Consider the following 17,838-nt stretch of genomic DNA (forward strand, 5'->3'; position numbering starts at 1 on the left):
AAGGAAGTCACTCTGCTGGTTCAGTCTCCCAAACTTGTAGTGGCCAGTTTTAGGAATGCAAGTTTGAAAATTTTGCCTTTATTCTAAATTCTTTTTGTTTTGAAATGAGAGGGGGAAGTAAACTGGTACACCTGTATTCCTTGGTTTTTTTCTATTTCTTTGAATCCATTTTTTTAAATCTGAAAATTGCAAAGAGATTACACCATAAGGTTCATAACTAAATAGCCATCAGATTATATTTTAAATCAAAAAGCTTAAAATCAAAGAAGTTACATTGTAAGTTAGTAGTAAAGAGGTAATTACAGCTGGGAAATTGAAACTCAGGCTATTTTAAAATTTATTTTCCACAGCTGTAAGGTAGCCAGGTTACTCTCTAGCTTCCAGTGGGGGCACTTGTCACTGCTGGGACCTTTGCCCTGCTCCCATCTGTAATGGCACACAGAGGGAGCTGCTCACAGGCAGCACTGTGCTACTGTATTAAATGATTCTGCTATTACACTGCAAGTTCAGTTCCACCTTCTGGCAGAAAAATGGCTATTGCTGAGGTGCCTATTTATTTATTATTTTTAGAGTGTGCAGAGTGTGTAACATCCCACCCTAGATCCTGCCCTGGTTAACAAAGCTGAGGTTCATCAGCACGTCATGCTGTGATCCTTGGGTGGTGTGAGAGCACCATGGCATTCATTGTTTATGAGACTGGTGGTACACAGAGTGCTTTAAATATGGTGAGAATTTTGAAATTTGTACGTGTTGGAAGGCCTCTAAGTCTGCAGCATGCGCATTATCTTTAGCTGCTTGCTTTAATATTCAGCAAATAATTTGAATATCCTGCATAGAAGACCAGAAAAACTTAGCCTTTTGTGTTTATTTATTAATTTTTATGGCTCTCAGAAGCAGATTTTGCAGCATGGACCTGTTGTGAATTTTTGGGCTCATAACCTATCTGATGAGTGTCATTCATGTTTGTAGGGGATAGCTGAGACTGTCATTGCCTGTAAGGTCTGATTTCATATTTTGAAGGTAGTGGATTTACAAATGCTTTGGCTGCATCCTTCTTCCTGTGTCCGGACGATGTAAAGGTTCCTGCCTGAATTACTGGCATTGGTGTTGCTGTGTTGATTTACCTAATGGGCAATCATTCTGTGTAACAGCCTCCCTTGAGACAGAGGCATTTCAGGTTCAGTAGTAGCCAGCTCTAACCCTGGAGCAACAGGGGAATCTTCCTTTGCTGCAGAATAAATGGGGTTTCGATCAGCCTTGGTGAATGACACCATTGCACTCAGGCTTCTCTTATTAAAATACCTTCATCTACAGCAGATGCAGCAGTGCTGGGAAATTTTAGGGAAAGTAGAAATTCCCCGTCTCCCTGTTGTTGTTTTAAAAGCTTCATCTAGACTTGAATTGAGTAGAAAAACTAATTGCTTTTCATTTTAAAACTAGAAGCAAATCACAGGGGATCTCATTAAAATTCCAGTGTCTGAAAGGAAATATGCCATATACATCTGAAAAAGTAGTTGCTTAAAAATTAGTAGTATCTCTGTACCACACAGTGCAGGCTCAGAAGAGTTTGAACACCCACATACTTAATTTCAAAATTTAAAAACTGTCATTACCTAATTTGCTCAGTTATTCTGAAATTCCATTTTGATCATAGCCCAGAAAGTTCAAAGATTGATGAAGATATAAAAAGGCAATGACAGTTCATTGCTTGTTTATAACAACATTAGGCAATGCATTTTTTGATCAAAACTATCATCTTGACACAGTAGTGTTCATTGCCAGTAAAGCTTGAAAAATGAGAAGGCTGAGACCAAGGTTTCCAGCAAAACTGGCTTTGTTAGATCATCTGCATCACCATGGAAAGGCCTCATTCCTGCTGCATCCTAAAATGTTCCTTCAGCTTTCTGCTACCAAGTGATTGGTGACCCCGACCCTAAGGAATGTGCTGCTGCCAGGATGTCAGTTGTCATGCACGACTCAGTTCTTCACTTTGACTTCCTCAGTCTCCTTGGAAACTTGCAGTGCCTCCTAGACTGGGACAGTCAGACCTCTCCATCTTCTTGTGGTTCAAAAGTAGCAAAATGGTTCTGGTTTTCCACTGTGACCCTAAGAATTAAAATGAGTACAAGCTTAATAAATGAAACACCAGAAGTTATTCAGCTATAGGTTTCTGATCACTCTCTCCCCTCTGCACTTGGGAATGGGTTAAACAGTATCCAGTTTTGGATGAAGAATTGTGTTGTATTCAACTGTGAACTCATTGTTAGTCTTAAGTAACAATATGAAAAAAAAACAAGGCAAAGGAAAACAAACCTGTTGCTCAAACTCTTTGTTTTTAATTTAGTTTGCTCTTTATGAAGCAGATTGTGGAGTGGTCTGGAATTCACTTACCTCTCCCGCTCTCTCATCACCCCATGACACATGTTACATCAGCCTGGGGCTGGTTTAATCTCAACCAGCTGCTATTTTTCCCCTCATAGACTTGCAGACCAGATGGAGTTTGCTGGCCTGTGCTGCACTGTGGCCATCCTCATACCCCAGGAGGTGTCAGCCTGTTCCCTCTCTCCTCCTCCTCCCTCCCTGCCCCGACACACGTGCCAGGTGTGCACACCTTGCTCACAGAAGTCGTGCAGAGATGCTGCTGCAGACTTTTGTGACCCATTTGTAAGGCTGAATTGGGAGGGAACATTGCCTTCATCTGAGCACCGTGCTTATATTCTGCTCCTGCTCAGTGGAACAGCAAAGGTGTGTGGATAAATTGGATTGAAATTAATGTGACGTAATTATAAGCTTAATTATAAGCTTCAGTAGGTTGCTGGATGGGACTGTAACCTCAGAATCACTGCTGCCCTGAAGGGCAAGCTGGGCAACTTGAACTTCTGAAACAGAGACAAGTCCTTTGCAGATGGCTCATACTTGAGGTTTGACTTTTCAACGTGGCTTTTAAAATAAAATCCTATTTTATATGGGATCTAAATTTAAAACCATTTCTGATGTACCTTGCAGAGTATTGCTTTTCCAGAATCTATTTCATTTTCCTGGTCTTATTTTAGTGCTATATTGTTGTCTTTGCACAAAGAAATTGCTGTTGACACGTTTACTATGGATAGTTTTTCTTCTGTGCCCATTCTGTATCAATGATTGGGCAGAGCAAACCACTTCATGCCCAATAGAATGCACCCTCACTGATGTGAAGCTTCTAAATTCATCCATATCTTTGAAATATTTCTATAGTTAGTTTGTAAATGATCCTGGCTTTCAGAGCATGATGGTTGCTTTTTACTTTGAAATAAAATACATTGCAACAAACCACTTACCATGATTATACTCCATATGACAAAACCCAGATAAAAAAAGCACGCCAAAAATTAACTGTTTTTTCTTCTTTTCTGCATAGTTTCTCTGGTAATTTCATTTTCATGATAAAGTTCTATTTCAGAAAAGTGGTAGTTAGTGTGACTGCTGATAGGTTTTAGCCCAATCATTTTACATATAGTTAGTCCTTTTATTATGTGCAGGTTTTTTTCCTCAGTGAGTTTTGCATTCAACCTTAGCATGCATTGGGAAGAAATGTTTTCCTAATGTTTATTTTTCCTGAAACTATCATGTGTCACTTCTAACTTAGGTTTTTCATTGACAAGTGTTAGGAAAACCTTGTAGATAGAAATTACTGCAAAATATTAAAGGACTCTATTGTTTATGGGTGGTACATTACTTTCCTGAAAGTGGGAAATGAAACATACTATTTAAATTATTTTAAAAGGAGGAGAAATACTGGTACATCTTCGTCAGAACATTTCTATAGCAAACTAATGCTCAACTCAAAGACTCAAAGCTCCATATTTCCAATTATTTGTGACTACAACCTACAGTTCAAAGTCTTTTGAAACACTGAAAACTTACTCCCTTTGTTGCAAATGTGAAGAAAATGGTTTTGAACTGTTAATTTTTGCTTTCTTAAACAGGTAGCAGCCCTTTGGACAGTCCCAGGAACTTCTCTCCAAATGCACCTGCTCATTTTTCCTTTGTTCCTGCCCGAAGGTAAGGCAAGATCTGTTCTCTTTGGACTGGCAAGCAAATAGTCTATGCATTTTATTTACAAATGGGCTATGGGTTAGAACATTTTTGATTGTGTTTTACTTTCTTTGATGTCTCCAATTATATTTTATTTTACTTCTTATGGCTTACATCTTGGCAGCACCAGAATGTATTAGGTGCTTTTCAGACCTAGAGAAAGATAAAGTAAATGAAGCAGTTAATGCTGCCTAGGGAAGAGGCAATGTTCTCCCAAAAGAATGACATGTAGGGCATGTGTTATGACACATAGTTTAGTCAAAGTGACATTAAAGCCAGTCATGATGAGGGTAATTGTAACTTAGTTGTAGTCCTAGATGTTGCTCTCACTGGGGTGTATTGAAAATGTACTGATCTTCTTCACTGTGTCTGCACAAAGGTACAAAAATACCTTAAATTAGGTGTGCACAACCCTGTGTCTTCATTCCCTGCCTTCTCACTGGTAGTGACTCCTGAGTTTTCTCTGCTGTCTTGGTCATTGATGTCAAGAGAACATTACTGCTCAATGAGGAAAATAGCTGATAATTGAAATTTCAAGTCTGTGAGAACCTCTACAAGAGCAGCACTGAGAGACCCCAGTGTGGAGCTGTCATCTGTCCTGCAGCAAGTGCTGGACAGGTGCTGATCATGCGGTGTGTCAAACTGCTGGGAAGAAATTTGATATCACAGTGGTGGATTTAGTGTAAGGAACAGGAATGGAAGAATAGAGACAGCTGGGAAAAGCAGAAAAATGGTGATTTGAATGTTGAATCCCAGCAGGTAGGCGGAAATGGATTATGATACAGAAAGTTAAATTTTTTGAGAAAGAAAGAATAGGGAAATTAGAGAGCTCCCAAGCAGTGTTTGTGCATAGGAGGTGGGTTATTAGATTAAAGTGTGAGGAAGGTTTTTTGGATTTGTTAAACTCTGCCTTAGCTGAAAAAAACCCAGTCTGTGTTAAAATGATCTGAGAATAGGAAATGTGTGATCATCCTGAGAGGAAGTAAGTTTTCTGAGAAAGACAGATTTAGCTTGAGGACTAGTTAGAAAAAAGGATAAAGTCTCAAAACTTCAAAGAATAATAAAGGGTTAGGATTTGATGGTATAAAGTACACTCTTTATCTGAATGGTAGGAAAATCCTGGAGCATTTTTCCATTGAGGTGATTTGCTAGAAGACTTGATGTCCTTGAATTCTGTTTGAAGCAGACTTCGGTCTTCTGGTCTTAGTAAGAAAATGCTTTTTAATAGCACATGAAATGTAAGAGACTGGATATGTATTTTCCTGTTGCCTCAGAGGGAAAATTAGTACTTTACCTGCTGCTTAAACAATTCAAATGGACTCATCCACATTTGTTTTTAAAGGCTGATCTGGGTGTATTCAATAAGCTCTGTTGAAATCAACAGAACTTTTACCAGTTTTCACAGTATCTGAAGTATGTCACAGAGTTCTGGATCCTGGAAAACAGTAGAAAAGTTGCAGCAGAAACAGCAGTTATTGTCAAAACTTAATGTAGTTTTTCAGCATCACATTTCAACTTGATCCTTCCGTATGGCTTTCTAAAACCCTGAAGAGTGCCCTTTCATACTTTTCTGCTTTTTAAATCTAATTTTTAAAGAAATAGGTGAGTAAAGGTTAAGCCTGTCCTGTTGAGTACAGTGGTTTGTTTTATAGTATGCATGTTCCGCTCTATACTTTTCCTGCCAGGGAAAAGAACACTTAAGCACTGCTTGTTTTAGAAACCCGTTTCTATTTTCTGCTTGCATTACAGCCTGATTAGCTATGCCAGCAGTAACAACAGATACATACTAGATTACCCCATAGTGGTATCAGAATAACTTCTATATGATGGAATTAAGGAATTATAAGTGAGGTGCCACTTGTAAATATCCAGAAATGGATATTTCACAGTACCCTTTTCATTGGCATTGCATGGGGTTTAAGAGATCAGGCCCTTGCCTGATTTCCTGCCGTTGCCATCACAGGAATTACTTGTTGCTGATTTTCTGCCTTTTTTAGTGGTGTAATTTCTTCATTTATTATTGTATTTGGACATAATTTGTGAATTCCATTCTTTCTTTATAGTCTTGTGATGAGTTCTTTCTTGAGATGGAATAGGAAACTTGTTTGGAAAACTTGTGTTATTGTAAAGCCACTACAATTTCCTGCAAGATTGTCCTTAGTCTGACTTGTGATTAACCATAAATCCCTTGTTAGATACCCTTTCAATGATTGTGTCACAGCCACGACACGGGCAGGAATCCTCCTGTTGGAATAAGGAAATGTATGGTTAATTCTGCTCCCACTCACTAAAACTGATGTTGGAGGAATACCAGTAACAGAAGATGAAGGTTTTTTTTTTTTCAGAAATCACATGCATCATTTACTTCTCCCTCTCTCATAATTATTGTACAATTTTTTCCACACAGCCATGGACACAGAGCAGACAGGTAATGTGTATCCCTTTGCTGCTGTTTGTGTGTGAGTGTGAACTGTGCTTCTGTGCAGCTGAGCACCTGTCCCTAACAAGTTCATGCTGTAACAACCCCATTTAGCATCCAGCTTTTAGTCTTTGTAATAGAAATAGAAAATCTTTACATTTTGGCTTCAAATAATAAACAGGTAGCACTCTGGAGAAGATGTGTTGGTTTTCTAACTCCTTGTTTGAAATTGATCTGCTTCTTCATGCAATAGCATTTAGCTGCTGTAAAAACACCTCCATAATTAACGAATTAAAGTATCATTTTAGAGGCAAAATTTGTTGTTTGCATGTCTTTGTTGGGCTAGCAAAGCATCTATAATAAATAGAAAAACCTAAAGATGTCATTCCAAGTGTCTTACCCTGAAGTAATATTGCATGTTGTCTCTCTAAAATAATGTTTATTAACAAAACACTGAAGTACTTTGAAATGCTTTGCATAAATTTAAGAGGAGTTTGCTTTAAAGGTCTTTTCCCCTTCCTTGATTTGGAAGATTTTCACTCTTGTCCCACTTCTTTCTGCTAGAGTAGAGCTGATGTGTTTGTCCTGACTCCTTAGCACATTGATTGCATCAGCAGAAAACAGCCTAAGCATGAAGGGCTGTGCTGGAATTTTCTAATTGAGAAAGATACTTTCTTTTGACTTGGTCAAAATGAAAATTCTAAAGTTATTTCAAAACACTGTTTAGGTAATTCAGTAAAAAAAAAAAAAATCAAGCTTTTCTTTTGCAAGAAATGAGTAACTTGTGCAGCAAGCAACAGAGTGTTTTGCTCTGGGACTGAGGATCCAAAGTGAGGTTGAATCATTGACCTAAATATTTCCCCAGAGCCCCTCTATGTTACAAGAAACTCAGTGAAGATTTCTGAAGTTTGGTGTTCAATCCCTTACCACAGCATGCAACAACTTTGTAATGCAGATAGTAGTTGTTTTTCAGGGTTGAGATAGGAATTCCATTTCACTTGAAATTATTTTGAGATTGTTCTTTTACATATAATTGTCTTGCCAGAGAAAACATCACCTATGGCTAAATGGGGTTTAGCTGAAAAGTAGGCATGCAATAAAAATCTTTATTACAGACTTATTATTTTTTTAATGCATGAAGCATGAGTCTTTTTAAAACTCTATTGACATAATATTCTTTCAGTGATGTGGAACAGTGAGTTTATTTCCCTCTCATTCTAAGATAGATGGCAAGGAGTGGTGAGTATCAGTGCCTGAAAATAAAAGGAACTAGAGCTGGAAAAACTGTAAACAGGAGTTTTGTCTTGGTGGGCACTGAACCTTTATCTGGAGACGAGGCTTCATGGGTATGGATAGTGGGATGAGAAATATTACTGTGAAGATAACAGTTGAGGTTTTTATAATCACTATTTCAGACCTGTACCAAATATTCTATTTTATAATGCACTTGCATAAATGCCCTGCATCTGTGTGTACCAACCCTCCCCCCCCATTTCTCTCCAAAGTGAGTTAGAGCTGTTCTAGTTCAGCTTCATGTTATGATCAGTTACTGATTATCTGCTGCAAGAAAAAACCCTAGCAAATGGAAACTGATGTGAGAAGAGACTTTTAACATCCATCCCATTGTGCAATAGGACATGGTTGTCCATTTTAAGGACATAAAATCTGGGAAAATAGATCAGAGACAGAAGAAGTGCTGTGAGATTGAGCTGAATGTAGCTCAGTTTCCAGCCTCACTGAGATTGGGTCTGAGGGAAGAGGATTTCAGGGAGGGCAGCGCTGATTCTTCTGAAAGCATTTGTGTAGTTCCTCAATTCCTCAGTTTTGACACTGGCAAAACAAGACCTTTCTGCAGTATCTACACAATGTTATGGATGTTTTCCCTGAGGAACACGTTTATTTGGCTACAATAGGGAAATAACTGCTAATGTTATACTGACTGGAGGAGAAAGGACCCTAGGTGAGATTTCTGTGATTTACTTATGTATTTGGAGTGGGCCCCTTGGCTCTGGTCCTGTCTGCTGGGTTTAATTTTCCAGCTGTGCCAGGCAATGTGCTGGGCAGAATGCCCTCTGAATAGGTAAACAAATTAATCTGCTTTTAGTTGATTCCTGATCTAATGTGATTTTTTTTTTGTCCTCAATCTGAATCTTCATTTGGAAGACAATGAGCTGCATAAGTATGATAAGCATGAGTGTCTTTTTCAAAGAAGTTTTCAAGGAGCTGTTTTTATTTGTGTTTTATTAGGAACTCCCAAGTTTTGTACAAGTACAAAGCATCTATTTAATGTAGGATTCTGGTGCCCCTTTGCTTTAGCTTTTCTGAGGTCACCTAGTTTTGCTTTTAAAACTTACTCTAATTGCTTTTCCACAAGTGTGATTGTAAATAGGATACCTGATTTATCTGAATAACTCAAGACATTAATAAAAGTGTGAGGTTAGGCAATACAGAGGAGAAACTTGCTTATTTCTCTCAAGAGTTAGCCACACTGTGTTCCTGACTTTGATTTCCCTCACCTCTTTTCCCCAGAACGGACGGACGCCGCTGGTCCTTGGCCTCCCTTCCTTCGTCTGGATATGGAACAAACACTCCCAGTTCAACAGTTTCAGTAAGTGACACAGACTTTTCCAAGCAATTCAGTTTGTACAAACACACCCTAACAAATCAGCTTCTGAGTCTCTACTAAAATACTGGATCTTTCTTCATTGTTTTGCTAACATTATTTAATATACTAATTGTTTTAAAAATTATTTTGATTATTGGTTCTGCTGCTTTTTTCCTCCATTTCCCAGCTCCTATCATCTTGCACTTTGCCTTCAGCACTGGTGAAATCCCAGTGCAGCACTTGGCTCAAGTGATCATTTGAGAGGCACAAAGTCTCCAAAGTGGCAGGACTCAGAGATAGTGCAGAAATACCTTCCAGCTCTCAGCTTTTTGTAACTGGGAAATGAAATTCTTGTCTGCTTTCAAGTACTCAGTCTGAAAGCCTCTGCTACTAGGCTAGCAGAAAGAAAAATTGATAAGCCACATCTGTTATTCAACTCCAATAATTTAAACCTCCTAATGAAGTTTTCCAGTTCTTCCACCCATCATTAGAAAGGCTGGCTGCAGTTTGCTTGAGTTCTGTCAGCAATACCACCGAGCTGGCAGCACCACATTAACCCTTGTAACTCTGACATGCTTCCTAAAATTAATCTTACTCTTTAGTTTAAGTCAGCTAGGTGTTGTGGTCCACATTAGAACCTTGCATTAGAAACATTAGAACTATAAAGTACAGACTACTTAACATGCTTTTGTATGTGTTTTATGGTGTCTTCAACTGTGTGGTAACAAATCACTGCCTCTTTCCATAATACTGATAATTTGGTTTTGTATTAATTATTTAGAGTACATGCCTAATAATTGTAACACCTTCATTAATTAGGGCTCATTACTACACCTTATGCAAATCTTACACTGTATCATTGTTTTCCTTGTGAACTTTTCTAAGTTCACCCATAAACTTTCTAGTGCCTCTCAAACACAAATTTATGAGATTTTCCGGGGGTGAGTGTTCAATTCAATCCATATAGAAAAAGAAGAAATTAGGGTCAAAAGTTTCCTTTTAGTATAAATTGATATGATTAAATTTTGATTCTGCAATGTTAATCTTATCTCTACAACTTAATTTGTTCAGACACATTCTTGCAAACTGGTTCACACAATTTCTACCATTTGTTACCATTTGAACTTCAAGACAGTTGATTTCTTTTTGAGTTTGGGGTGCTTTCTTGTCTCCTTGAAATGCAGGTGACTTGATTTCAATGTGCATACAGAATGTGGGCAGGAGCACAGAAAAATGTACATGAAAAAGATGTTCCTGGTTTCACTGCCACACATACTCAAGCACTTGAGAGCAGCTGTTAGAAAGGGGCTCTGCTTTGGCCTTTATAGTCTTAGGTTAAATATTTATGGGCATAATTCATGTCTAAGTCCTCTTCAAGCTATGGGAGCATGGAGCAAATACAGTTACTTTCCATATGGATGACATCCTAATAGCTTGGTCATTGGTAGTCACTGTGAAAGCTTCCAATTTGTTTGTGAAGATAACACTTTTGGATGCCAAACTGTAGTTTTTCAAGAGTTTGTAGTTTGACCAGACTTAAGGTGGATGCCCATGAAGAGAGAAAAAGTAGTAACATCAAAAATCTGTTGGCAGCATCCATTTTTGCTTTGAAATTGGGACATCAAGGCTACTTTTAGAAAGTTCTCAGCTTTCTGGCATGGGAAATAAAGCATATTTGTCTCTTGTCATGTTCCCAGAAATAAATGGATCATTTTGATTAATGTTTTCCCATGGAAAAAAAACTAAACAATCCAACAAATCTGAGATAGACATGTCACATAGAAAGCATCAGTTCAAATGGTAATTTTTCAAAGTGTAAGTAGCAGGGAAGTGTAATGAGAAGCATAAGTGATAGTTGTTGTTATACCCGAATTCAGCTTCATTCAGGAAATTGGTTGAAACATGTAATTCCAAGGCTTATTTTTCTTTTATTAAGTGACTAAGTTCCTCATCTCTAGTCCTTTTGCTGGTTCAGTAGTAGAAAGACATTGAAATGGGCTGTTTAGTAAGTGGTGATGCAATTGTTGGAGCTATTAAACCTGGTGTTACATTTCTAAGCCAATCCTATTATCTCAGTATTTCACAGATTAGAATTAATTTGAATTGATCTGAATAACACCTCTAAAGTTGATAAGCAGTGTTATTCCTGCGTAGACTTTGAGGTAGTGAAGGGGCTTGTCAAAAGGACACAATGAATTAGTGCTGCAGATACAAATTTAAGAGAAGTTCGGGCTTCCATTTCATATAGTCAGTCCTCAAGATTATGTTTCTTTCTCAAGCAAGATAAAGGAAGCCAGTAGACCTTTGCTCTGGTGTATGTGCCAGTGGGAAATGAAATATCAAGAAGGGCCCAGTCCGTTCTGTGTCCTCCTGGCTGAGTTTTTGTATGAGAGCAAGAGCTGACCCTCATCTCTGTGATCATAGATCACCTGCTGTACCAACCTACAGAACAACCCAAGGCATTTACCTAATCTAAGGTCAGTGAGAAACTGTAGATTCTGCTTTATTTTTTGCTTCCAAATGAGGGATGACACTTCAATCAAAACCAAACTATATTTACACTTTTCTTTACAAATCATAATCATGAAGACCAGATTATCATCAGACCAACACTGAAAAAGCTGGAGAAGACCTTTCAATTTAGGTGAACATAAAATTATCAATTAGATGGGCCAGTATACAATTAATTTTAAACAGCTAATCTTCATTTTCTAGATGCAGAGTTAGTTTACAAGCAACAGTAATATAGATTGATTTTTTTTTTTTAATGGAGAAGAGTTGGCTAATTCTGCATCTGTAATTAGGACACCAGGGGGATATTTGTATTAGTCTGCTACAGATATTGAGTACTGTGGTGTGATTACCTGAAAATCAATAGTTCAGAAGTGTTTCACTTTGCTTTCATGCGTTTTCATTGAAAGGTCGTACGCCTTAATATTGCTAGAGAAGCCCTTGGCAGAGAAAAATCCATGGTCTTTATCTTCAGGGCCTTCATTAATTATTCTCTGGAATTCTAAACTTTGTGATCTGATTGCTTTTAGGGAGAGGAAGTGGAGGGAGGATTTTGCTGAGCTGTCCATGTGTTGACTAGCACTATTTCCCCAGTCATTTTGCTGTTGGGGAACATAAAGTTTTTAATGATTTTTTTGAGATTATAGGTTTTGATTTTTTTTCTTTCTAATTCAAGTAAGTATGTGCTAACCTTCCTTAATTTGTTTTGAATCAGACATGTATTTGCAATACCAGAACTTGGGTATCTGTTAAGGCAGGTTTTTAAGTATCTTTAGTACTTCCTGCTCCACTGCAACATCTGTGTTATTCACCATGAATGGGATTTCAGCTGCCACCTGACTTTTTCTTTGAGTTTTTTTTTCATAGGCAAGTTCTTCTTCCTACTCCTTGTATTGTTTGGGACATAAACAAAGACATCAATGAAATCTCTGAAAATCAATCCAGGATTTGTATAATTCTGTACTTAAGGGAGACAATAGTCAGTGTATTTGGCATAAACAGTTTGAGCAGCAGAAGGGGCAAATACCCACACTCTGTCTTGGCTTCAGTGTGGAATAGACCAGTGTAAACTGATACACCACCTGGGTAAACATCAGTGTGTGCACCCTGGGCTGGTAGTGACTTCCCAGCATGGTCCTTCCACATAGACCTGCCTGAAAGAAAACATTGGAAGTGGTGGCTTTCAGTTCCAGGCACATTTGGGAAGTTCGTGCATATCCCAAGGCTTTCAAGGGGATTCTTTTCTGTAAATGCCTCTGTGCAGTGCAGTGGGAGTGGATCAGGAGCCAATTAAATTTTTGTCTAAATTAGGATCATTAGGTTTATAGGTTCATATATCACCTGATTTTCTGTTTCTTACAATTCTTGGAATAACTACACCATTTGAACAGATGCATTCTATGTGACTTGTTAATCTTAGATTTATTGGTTGATTGGGTTTTTTCCCTCAGAAAATGTCAATCCAAATGATCTAGCTATATGGCAAGAGACAGATCTGTTTTCTTTCCCATGCTAGGTGAGTTTAAACTTAGGTCATATGTGTTATATCATGTATAACTCCCTCCTACCAATACTTCTGTTATTAGGATGTGGTGCTTCCAGTCTAAGTGAGGGTTGTTTTAGCAAAAGGAAAAGTTTTTCTGCAGGAACAGTGTAAATAATTAATTTCATCAGATAATAAGAAGCTGTGGAACTTAGGTCAGGGTGATGTTTTTAATAAGGCCCACTGGTGTTGTTCAGTGCTGCTCTGATTATTCAGGACCTTTTTTTTAAATTTTCCCTTTTGTTTTTAAAGAGAATTTTTAATTTGTCCTTATGTAATTTAAAATGGAAAGGGGCATTGAAGAATCACACACACAAAAAAATACATTTGTTAGTCAACCTTCAGCTTTTTCCCCTGGAATGTCTAACTTAGGTGTTATTAGCATTTCCCACAAATATTTCCACAAATATTTATTTTAATCTCAGGTTGAGATTCACAAATTAAAACAGCTTCATGTCTATTATTGTCACAGGACACGTGTCATATAAATGCATCAACTTATTTGCAAAAAAAAAAAGTTGTTTAACTCACTCCTGAGAAACTTTGTTAATCTTTAAGTCAGGTACTTTACTTTATTATTGCTTCTCTGGTTAGAGAAGAAGCTTGATGGGTAATGAAAAGGAGAAATAAAATCCTGACCATTTACATTAGCAATTTCCAGTGAGAGCCAATAACCAGCAGAAAACTCTTAGGTCTACACAGATCCATAGCATTCTGCATGCCAGTGAAGCTCCTGAGCTAAGAGAATATGAGGGAAAAGGAAAGAAAGTTGCTCACCACTCCAGGAACCTCCTTGTCCTTTCCTGAGTAGCGCTGGTACTCACGTGCCTTCCTTTCTGTCTCCTGATAATAAATTATCTGCATGATCAGATGTGCTGGTTCCAGAATCATATGCAGTGGTTCCCTAGCCCTCTCCCAAAGTCTTCCTGATCTTACCAGCTCTGTCATTGAATGTAAGGGTTGGTTTAGCCTAATGAGAACAATAAAAAGAGGCACCTGGTCTGATAAATAGCTTTCTTTTCCACTGGAGTGCGCAGTGTCTGGCAGAATCCGTTCCTCTTCCATTCATTAGCTGACCCCTATGCATGCGTTTAGTGCATTTCTTTTCTGTATTTTTTTCTGTACTCAGTCATCATGCTCATCTCAGGAGAAGCTGCACCAGCTGCCCTTTCAGCCCACGGCAGATGAACTTCATTTCCTGACAAAGCATTTCAGTACTGAGAGCATCACGGATGAGGAAGGGCGCCATTCTCCAGCCTTGAGGCCTCGGTCTCGCAGTCTCAGGTGAGCTTTGGATTGCTTGTTGAATTTTTAAGATGTTGGACACATTTATTGAATTTCTATATGTGCTTTCAGATCTAACACTAGGCATTCGTAGTTGCCTTGTTACATGTTTTTGAAACTATTTTAATCAACATTTAGCTCACCTCTTCTGATCACAAATAATTTTTTTGTCACATTGCTGAGCTTTTGGGTTGGAAAGTGGTTGGTATACTCTGCTTTTGTATTTTCACAATAACTATGAAAACATGATCAACAAGTGTCTCAAACTAAATGCATAGGATGTAGATTTCCTTTAGTGAAGTTTCTTCTCAGAATTTTGCTGCAATATCATAAGGATGTGGTTATAACCACTTTTAATAACTTTTCTGGCAGTGTTTCTGAAGGGGTATGAAAACCAGAGTAGATGAAGTCAAAACCTTAAATGGAGTTGCACCCAGCACTATTACAATTTTGTAATAGTGCTGAAAACGTTTCTGTTGCATTAATAGTGGAATAATTTTACTTTTAGTTCAGAGAACTGGTTGCTCAAAGGTAACTATCCAGGTTATTTCCTTGTGTAGTTGATTTTACCATACATAAAACCAGAAGCAACTAGAATTTCATCTTTCACAGAATAACAGAATGGCTGAGGTTGGAAAGAATCTCTGGAGGTCATCCTGTGCAAACCCCTATTCAAGCAGGCTGCCCAGGATCATGTCCATATGGCTTTTGAATATCTCCAAGGTCAGAGATTCCACAGACCCTCTGGGCAATCTTTCTGCGGATCTCTAACAGTTATATGGAATAAATCCACAAACATTTTGTATCATGGCAAGAGCCTTAAGTTTTGCTATCCTTTTAGTGCTGGTCCAAGTGAATGAAAGTCTAGGGAAAGTCTAGACACACCTTGTGAAAGAAAAGGGTTTTTACAAGCAGGGTTGAAGGAGTTGAAGTCTTCATTCATCTGAGGGTCTTGGAGGTGGATATCACCTTTAAATTAATGGACAGTATTCAAAAACTCCGCCAGCTAGAATTGCTGAATCAGTGTGCCCAGCTCAGGTCTTGGGTGGGAATTTGTAAAAGGAGGAAGTGAAACAGGCCAGGATAGTAGCAAAACCCATGGTGAATATCATGTCATGGCAGAGCTGACCTTTCACGATTATTTGTAATTATTTGTATGTTCTGAACTTCAGTGCAGGCTGCATGGTAATTGCATATGGATCTAAGTGTAGTTACACAGTAATCTACAGGAGCAGGTGAGTACTGTGGGTAGTGGCACACTTAGCCAGAGACCTCCTCAGAGTCATGTAGTGAAAGACTAATTACACATTTTGTACTGAGTGCCTTTGAGCCATAGTCCTACCTGAGTCCTTGTGCTGCTCCTTACAATGCTGACCCTTGCTGAGTAGTGTAACTGTAGTGGTACTAATTTTCTAGAGGTGAGGCAGCTCCTGTAGACACACATGCTAAAGTAATGATTGTCCTCTAACACAGGTGTAATCCTGCTGTAGAAGATGCTTTTGCTAATGAAAGAATGATATACATGACCATGTCAAGAGCTCAATTTTGTTTTCTTCCTTGTTAATATGGGTTAGCAGGTTGCAGAGAATTTTGCCTCTGTGAGCCAATTTGAAACAAACTGATCATGGAGTAGGTTTATAATTTGTGGTGGGATGAGATTAATTCAGTGTGTCATATAACTGATTAATCTTCTCCTCTTGAATACCTTTTCTGGCTCTCTCACTGGTTTTTAGTGTGAAAATGTCCAGCCTTATTGGTATTCCAAAGCTTAGAATGAAGTAATTTAATTTTTTCAACTCACTGTGCCTCATTTGATTTTCATTTTGCTTATTGCCCGTATTGTGATGCTGTGTGACTCTAAAGCACCCTTGCCACTACCAGGCATTCATGCTGGCCCTTGCACCTCCAAGGAAAATGGATAGGTCAATCCAACCAACTGCAGCAATGTTTGAAGGGGCAAAAGCCCTTTTTGACAGAGGGCAGCCTGTGCTTGTAAACAAATACCGAAATACATGAAGACCAGACATTGTTCACTGCACAAAGCTTGCTTATTTATTTGCCCACACTTTAGAGTTACCTCACTTGGTGAGAAGATATTTTCACTTAAAAAATAAAAGCTGAGAACATCTTTTGTTTTTCAACATTAAGTTCAATTGAGCAGTAATTTCCTAAAAATGTATTTTTTCATTCAGTGGTCTTGTTTGATCAGCTTTAATGAAAAGCAGATGAACAAAATACATCAGACATTTCCCTTAATTGGCATCCATGACTTTATAATTTAAAAGATGGTGTCATTGTTAATGTGTATTCATTTTCCATCCTATATGACTGCAGCCTTACATCTGTTTTTGAGAGAGGAAGTGGCATTTTGAGATGTCACTGTCAAATGCTGAGATTGTTTTTTATCTCTGTAATCCAAGATATTTTTTAGAAGTGTCAGATGATCCTTTTATGCTCCTAGGTATAGAATATTGCCTAGATGTAACTTTCAGAAAAATACACTTACTTCTTTGGCTAGAAATGTACCATTTCCTGGTACCTAGCTGCAAGTGTTCTATTCATACAGAGCACTCTTAATGATCAAACTAGATAAAACTAACGAAGTGTGCAGTCATGGAGGATGCACTGACAGGTTGGTAGCACCTCTGCTTTGCTTGAGGTGTTCTGCCAGTGTGCCTTGAAGATACTCATCTTTTATTTAATCATGCCTTATTTGAAAAGCCTGGAATTTCTGCCCTGAAGAAATGGCACTGGTTCTTTCCCAGCTGCTTTCCTGTGCAGGGGGAAGGAGAGAACATGAGACCAGCACTGAAATGCAAAGGTGTGACATCCTTATAAAGCTGCTTGCAAAATCCTGGAGCCTATTCTCTCATCTGTCTCAAAAAGATCCAGTACTCATGTGCTCAGTCAAAGAACATATTTCCATGTGACCCACCTGTTCTGGTGCTTGTAGTGCATCTTCAGTACAAGAAAATACTTCATTACCTGCAGAAGTAATTCCTAAATATTGTCTCTCAACTGTTCTTTTTTTTTCTTTTTTTTTTTTAATAATGCAGTCTTCAAATCCTTCAAGTTATTGACCAACAGGGAGATCCCCAGGCTACATTTGTTTTGTTTACATCAATCCTGGACTTTACCTGAACAAGATCTTTTCTCCCTGTAGTAAAATACATGAAAAGTTGTGAATACTTGCACTAAACTTGGCATCATTACTCTTTTTAAGTTAAAGAGATGCTGCCTTCCATCTTTCCTCAGTTCTCTTTGCTTGTCATCTTTAGCAGTTGCTCATATGTGGGAATGTGTGGAGAATGTCAGAGATAAAAGTAGAGTTAACTAATAAAGACTTTTTCAGGAGCTACCTTTGTTCAGTCACTCAGCCCACCAATCTGCCCATTTTTCTTG

The 17,838-nt window shown here is 38.2% G+C and overlaps 1 protein-coding gene across 10 annotated transcripts in view; it reads left to right on the forward strand.

Annotated features, from left to right (window-relative positions):
- The window catches only part of MAST2 (microtubule associated serine/threonine kinase 2), a 187,716-nt gene that overhangs the window by 125,360 nt on the left and 44,518 nt on the right, over positions 1 to 17,838 (forward strand). For 9 of the 10 annotated variants that reach the window (XM_068198605.1, XM_068198606.1, XM_068198613.1 and 6 more), the window contains 4 exons: positions 3,966 to 4,041; positions 6,482 to 6,502; positions 9,023 to 9,101; positions 14,282 to 14,436. In XM_068198605.1, the coding sequence (XP_068054706.1) occupies positions 3,966 to 4,041; positions 6,482 to 6,502; positions 9,023 to 9,101; positions 14,282 to 14,436 (331 nt within the window). The remainder of the gene's footprint in view (positions 1 to 3,965; positions 4,042 to 6,481; positions 6,503 to 9,022; positions 9,102 to 14,281; positions 14,437 to 17,838) is intronic. The other variant, XM_068198604.1, reaches the window with a different exon arrangement.

The sequence above is a fragment of the Anomalospiza imberbis genome, chromosome 9 (genome assembly GCF_031753505.1).
Source record: "Anomalospiza imberbis isolate Cuckoo-Finch-1a 21T00152 chromosome 9, ASM3175350v1, whole genome shotgun sequence".
NCBI classification, from domain to species: Eukaryota; Metazoa; Chordata; class Aves; order Passeriformes; family Viduidae; genus Anomalospiza; species Anomalospiza imberbis.